The sequence below is a fragment of the Homarus americanus genome, unplaced genomic scaffold, assembly GCF_018991925.1.
Source record: "Homarus americanus isolate GMGI-L3 unplaced genomic scaffold, GMGI_Hamer_2.0 scaffold35642, whole genome shotgun sequence".
Classification (NCBI taxonomy): domain Eukaryota; kingdom Metazoa; phylum Arthropoda; class Malacostraca; order Decapoda; family Nephropidae; genus Homarus; species Homarus americanus.
The window spans coordinates 16,488-23,252 of NW_024724640.1; the positions used below are offsets into that span (position 1 = coordinate 16,488).

General features: G+C 34.7%; 1 protein-coding gene and 1 long non-coding RNA gene across 2 annotated transcripts; one reads left to right on the plus strand and one right to left on the minus strand.

Annotated features, from left to right (window-relative positions):
• Positions 1 to 1,669: 1,669 nt before the first annotated feature.
• On the plus strand, positions 1,670 to 3,827 carry LOC121864455. Its single transcript, XR_006088585.1, has 3 exons — positions 1,670 to 1,740; positions 2,987 to 3,060; positions 3,357 to 3,827. It is a non-coding gene; the product is annotated as an uncharacterized LOC121864455 (long non-coding RNA).
• Positions 3,828 to 4,184: 357 nt separating this feature from the next.
• On the minus strand, positions 4,185 to 6,093 carry LOC121864454. The gene is made up of 2 exons (XM_042363480.1): positions 5,944 to 6,093; positions 4,185 to 5,486 (listed from the first exon to the last, which is right to left on the minus strand). Exon 2 carries the CDS (start codon positions 5,407 to 5,409, stop codon positions 4,915 to 4,917), a length of 495 nt encoding a protein of 164 aa, XP_042219414.1. The 5' UTR covers positions 5,410 to 5,486; positions 5,944 to 6,093; the 3' UTR covers positions 4,185 to 4,914.
• Between the last annotated feature and the right edge of the window lie 672 nt (positions 6,094 to 6,765).

The window sequence follows — 6,765 nt, forward strand, 5'->3', positions numbered from 1 at the left end:
AAACCGCGTAAAGCGAGGGTTCACTGTATTTATTTCTGAGAATATGGAAATGTAATATTTTGCTGAAGTGACGTACGTATTACAGTGGAAACTGGGATAAAATCGTGATGAAAGCAATGACTTTCGCTTTCTTTCGTTCAAAAGATGTTACCGTAATCGCTTTTCGAATGGTTTTCAGTTAAAAAACTGTTGTATTTCAAAAATATTCTATCCTAATTCACTTGTGATGCAACAGTTTTTTTAATTGAAAACCATTTGAAAACATCTTGAAAAAATTGTTTTCATCAAAAATTTCCGTGAATGTAGTATATCAAGCACAGTATAAATAGATTATCATTGTAATATAACAGTATTTTAACCGAAAACTATTAAAAAAACGAGTAACATCTCTTGAACATCGGAAGGTTAGGTAAAGTCTTTTGTTTTCGTCATGTATCTTATCCTATTTTACATTGAAATACATCACGTTTCAGCAAAACTACCATTTATTTCTGAGAATATATTCATTCAGGCACAGTTTAGGTAAAATATACATGTGCTGTAACATTTTTTTAATTGAAAACGATTAAAAAAACACGTACCCTCTAGCCCTGTTCAAGGAGAAGACTGGGAGGAGCTGTTTGGTGCTTAAGACGATGACAAGGAAAATGATTTTGATGGATTTTAATGAAAATATTCAGAAAGACCCTGGCACTGTCAAAGAAAGTGGCTGCTGAAGGCTTCCAGGACATGGCAGAGGACGAGATTAGGAAGCTAATTGAAGAGCACGACACTGAGCTGACCGAGGAGGATCTACAGGAGTTAGTAGACTCAGGCAAGGAAGAGGAAGAGGAAGAGCACCAAGAAATAACGTTGGAGAAGTTGGGGGAGATGACCTGGAATATTGAGGCACTGAAAAACGTGGCCTATAGTATGGACCCCTCCATGGTGCGTGCCCTGAAATTCATGCGAGGGATGGATGACGTTTTTGCTCCATACAAAAACATCATGGAAGAAATGAAAAGAAAGAGACGACAACTCCCATCACCATGTTCTATGATCACCGAAGGAGAGATTTAACACCATCAATCACTGGCGGCAATGAGGAAGCAGCTGAATCCACCGTCGCCCCCACTTCACCACCCGTTATGGAATTGAGTGACGATGAGCCCGATGAACCCCGTCCTGTCGCCGAGGATAGGTATGGTACAGTAAAGTGAAATTTTTATCTCTTTTTTTTAATAGCTTTTCTTGCCATGTTTATTGTTTGTAAAAATGCACAGCACAGTACAGTTCAGGGGCCGGATACTCAAAAACATTTGATGGGACTGTATGTCTTTGTTTACCCCGTAACTGGACTTACAGTCTCAGATCGGTATACTCAAAACACAGATGGTATACTCAAAACACAGATGGTATACTCAAAACCAATATTTGACATCGAACTCCATAAGTTACCACAAGTAACTTACACCAGCTCCCGAGGTTGTGTAACACTCTCAACCCGGATGTAGTAGTGACTAATTCCCGATTGTATAGAAAATAATAATAATATATGTTGTAATAATGCTTGTTAGACTTGTTTTATTATAGAATAAAGAATAAAATCTTTTGTACATCAACATACTGAAATATAATATTTCACTTTGTCTTTTTCGTAACTTTTTTGTTGTATAATAAGCGGCTTGAGTGTCTCAGTTTGGAAGACACGCATCCTTTGGCTTCTTACACATTATAAAGTATTTCTTACCAAAATAGAAGGTTTGTATTGTTCACACTTAGGGTAAAAATATGTTTTATGACTGAGTAAACTTGCAGATAGAACTTATTAATGTTTTATAGCCGTAAATATCCCTCAGTAATGAAAGCCAAATATGAGGTCAAGTGAACATTCCTGCCAAGACTTCGCCTTGTTTTTCTAATATTCAACCAATAGTTTTAGCCTATTTTCTTATGTATATGGCTTATGATAACATGAAAGGCTATAAATTTCCATAGGCTAGCGAAAATTAAATGATATTAGGTGTAAAATATGGATTGCAATTAACTTGCTTAATAGGTGCCTATATATAACTGCTTTTTCAGTCTTAGGCAAATAAATGTTTAAACATGGGGCCTACTTAATTTAGTTAGAACATGAGGATTATTTAAATAAGAAATTATACTAATAGGGTATAGGTTAGATAGGTTTGGTTTGGTTATGTTATGTTATGTTATGGTATGTTAGGTTAGAGAATGTGTACATGGTTTTTGGTGAGCGTCAGGCCGTCAGTGAGACACTTTGTCTCGCAGCTACCTTAGGCCTAGTTCCAGACTTTCCTTGAACATTATCATAGGTAGAGTATTAATTTAAGAAAATTTACGGCTAATCCGATATATTTTCAGGTTTTAAATTGTTGTTTTTTGTATGAACTTGAAGACAATTCAGACCAAATGTTCCCAACATTGAAAGGAAAACACCAGGGTCTAGGCTAAATGAGTAATTTAAGAGAAGTGATTTGTCATTTAGGTTAGGCAAGGCTATACTATCATTAACCAATTTATTTGAATTTGCCCAGAATAAGGCTATCTTAGTATAGCTTATGTGTCTTGTCACAGGCCAACATTATGCAAGGGATTATTTACCTAAATTCTAGTGGGGTAAAACACCAAATACTGTGAGATCTCTGTTAGCCTGAACAATTGGTGAAGAGCACTACCGTGAATGAATGGGTGTTTTCCCGTTAACAAGACAGTTATCACAAATCAAGAAAATATCCCTCATCCCCAGAATGTTTATGGTAATGGAAAAATTTTCTTGGTAGTTCCTACAATTGCCCATTACATCATCTCTCGAACCCGGAAATATATCCCCCATCTCCGGAATTTTCTCGGTTATCTGGGAAACTTTCCTCATAGTTTTCAGGAAAATGTGCCTCTCTGAAAGTCATTTACCTAAGCAGTAAGTTTCCTGCAAAATCATGCTTTGAGAATTAATTTTAGATAAAATTTCAATTACGGCTTTCAGAAAGTTCCGGGTTTCAAGGATTCCGGCTAACGGAGAAGGCTGCTGTTCCTACCAGAAATCAGTTTCAAATGCGAGTATGTGACAGACTTTGAGGCAAGAGGATGTCTTTTAAATGCTTTTAACACCCTTATTTCCTTTCATAATGAACAATTTTTTTCAATTTTAATTGAATACAGAGATTTTAACACGTGCTTTTTCCAGTATTTTACCCCTAAGAGCCAGGCAAAACCTTAAGGCCGTAATTTTTGTTTTTCACAGGCATAACCCTTCTATTCTAGGCCTAATGATAAAACTTTGAATTAGTTAGTGTCAACATAAAAACAATACTGTAACAAACTTCTAAACCATTGCATAATTTTTTGTCCTGCAGATTGATCCTGTAACACTTGGACCTCATTTTCCAGTTACCCTGCAATGGATCTTGTTGTAGCTTATCTGCATGATCGAGCTTTACGACGTGAACGAAGGTATCTGGACCCTTTGGATCCCATAAATATAAGCGATGAAAATCTAATTAGATATAGGTTTCCTCGATGTGAAATTCTAAGACTGTGTGAAGATTTAGATCCATTTTTAAGGCGTAGAACGAGAAGATCTCATGCTGTTCCCATACACACGCAAGTGCTAGTTGCCTTAAGATTTTACGCCAATGGAACCTTTCAACATGTACTTGGTGATACAGCTGAAGCTGTAGCAGGGACAGGCCAAGCAGTCCGAGCCAATGTAGACCGTAATTGGTTTACTTGATGAATTAAAATCAAATATCAATTCACCAATAAAATTTTCCTCTATGTTTAAATAGTATTTTTTAGTGCAGTATACAGAGGTAATGCGAACAAAGCGTGCATTGATTTAACTTTTATTTTCAATATTCTGTACATAATAAAATAAACTTCTTTATAGAAATTAAATGGCTTTCTTTTACCTTAATAATATATGTACTATATCCTTGAGCAAATTTGATTCCAATACAGTATACTTTTAATACTACTAAATACCAAAGGCACTAAAGTTTATGAAACAAAAAATCCTTATATAAAACATATTTGAGAAATTGAAACAATAAAAAATATTGCAACTGTTTGCATCTTAAACTACACAATTTGACATGGGTCACCACATCGTTGTGAAATAATAATACAACTACTGTTATTTGTTGCCATTTTTTACATTTAAGAATGAAATACAGTATAATTTTCATATGTCTAGAATTACCTGCATCAATACCCGTAAATTAAAAGAAACTTATAACCCAATACTGTACTACTACAAGTAATAAAGAAAACAATAGAATACTCTTTGCTTGTTAAGCTATAAAATGTAACATGAGACAGCACATCCTTATGAAAGAACCAATGCAACAACTTGCTCTTTGGAGACTAATGTGTGTTAAATAGCAGCGATTACAGTAGGCTGTTGGTGAATTTGCACCATTATTTCTGTTTAAACCTACTTGAATCATACTTCGCAAACTACAAACTAATAAATAAAACGCGTTGAACTGGAAATTGACTACGTCTTACAAAATAAAGGAACCTTTAAAAAATAAAAATAAGTACATGAGCCTCTTTTCAAACATATAATTTTGAGTGTGGTAGGAACTTTTACCCAAAACCTGGGTAAACATTACCCGTAGTAGCACTGCAACCCATGTTATTAGTTGACAAATGTGTGTCTTTCACTTAACTTCGTGATTTTAATGAACTTATGGAGAGCTAAATATTCCTGTTACATTTTCATGACTAGTATAGGCTGCAAGTGAAAGTTACACAATTTTTTAACATGCCGTCTTCCTTCATAACAATCACTCAAAGGAAAATTTACAATAAATGTTTGATGACTTTTCAACTACGCTATTATCACATTTACCAAAAGTAAAGGACTTACCTAAGTAAACAACTACATATACACATACCATAAACACAGCATCATTGGATAGGATTTTTCGACTGCATAACTCTTGCAATGCATAGCATTGCAGATGCAATGCACTCTGTGTTAGCTACAAGCTGTAAAAAACTGTCACTCATTTGTGTTTGAACACGAAGCATCTCTCGAAGAAGATCTTCATCTTTTCGGGCAGAAGAGGTTCGTGGCCTCCTGCCACTTCTGCTGGTACTTGGCATTGGAGGTGAACCCATTTCATCAGTGGAATCACCAGTTACAGTTGACCTAACAGCTGTGGCAGAAGGGGTACTATACCTACTTCGCTGTTCCGTGGTAGCAGCAATAGGTTGACGAGTATTGCTTGAACTACATGTTTCTACCTCATATGTTCCGGATGATGAAAATCCAGGAATGTTTGTAGGTGCTGAATTTTCAGGTTCTAAATGCACAATGGGTACTGTGATATCATGTTCCTGTATATCCTCATTCAGAATGAGGGTTATAGAATCATCTTTCTCTTGAATGGGCCGAAACATAAATTCCTCTCGGAAACAACTACCGGTAGCTGTAAACCTAGCTCCTGAGGGTCCGGGGGTTGGTTCTCTTTCTTCTTCTGGAAAGAAATGTAGTATAATAGGTTGATTGAAGTCTATGTTAAGAGTATAATTAAAATATTACACTGTATTTCCAAATATACAAAAGCTTTTAGGAAAAATAATGGTTTGAAAAATAGTGTTGACCATCTAAATATATTTGTTTAAAATAATTTTAAATCTAAATATCAACTAGGCGTTAAATTTCTTATATTTGCACTTCTCAATTTTGTCCATTAACATACGAGTTATAACAACATTTAATATATAACTTAGGGAAGCAATAAACAAGCTAGAAATGAAACCAACTTACTAGTGTTGTTATTTTTCAAAATTATATAAAAAAATCAGTATACTGTACAGTATTTCCAAATCAAGATGTGAAAAAATGTCTCCAAAAGTTTTTTTTAAATAAAAACAAGGACAGAAAAGAACAAAATATATCAGGGGGTTGGAAAAATATTTTGACTGAATTACCAGTAATAGGTTCTTCACTTTCAACATCCCCTGGAATCCCATGTATAGAGGCTGGATCTAATAGTTGAAGAATTGCATCTTCAATTGCAGTGTATGTAATTTCAATTTGGGGGCCGCCACCTTGAAGAGAAAATATAAATAATAACTGTCTTACTGTGAGCTGTGGTTACATACACTATACGCTAACTATGTTATATTTGGCAAAAATCATAGTTACAAAGGAATCTACTGAAATAGTTCTAAACATTATAACCTAACCTATCATTGTAGCTGTAGCCACAAAAATTCTCCTTTATCTATGTCAAAAGTTAATTAGATTTAAGGTAACAAACAATAAATGGTAAAATAAGTCAAAAAAAATAGTCGCAGCCAGAAATTTTCAACCTGTATTAGTTGTAAACTCATAGGATAGAACATCCTTGCCTATAAGCCTAACAAAGTAAAATTTACATATTAATGTATACCAAATATGAATATAAATCTATTGATTAATGAAAATTAACGACATAAAAAAAGGAATTCTATGGCAACTTATACATTATGACCTTCATTACCGTCTGAAATAACGTAATTATTAATATGTAGTTTATAACAGTAACCAAACCTACCTAACCTAGCTTCCTTTACCAACGGGAGGCCTCCGCCGCCCTGCCACACAAACTCATATTAACTATCTCTGTTCCACGTCAGTTGCGACACAATGACAAGTGTGTCTTAAAATTGTGTAATCTATATGATAGGTATAATAAGAAAATCCAAAAGTTGTGGGGAAATTATTAACAATAGTACAGACTTCCCTGACTACCGGGTGGTAAGATATTG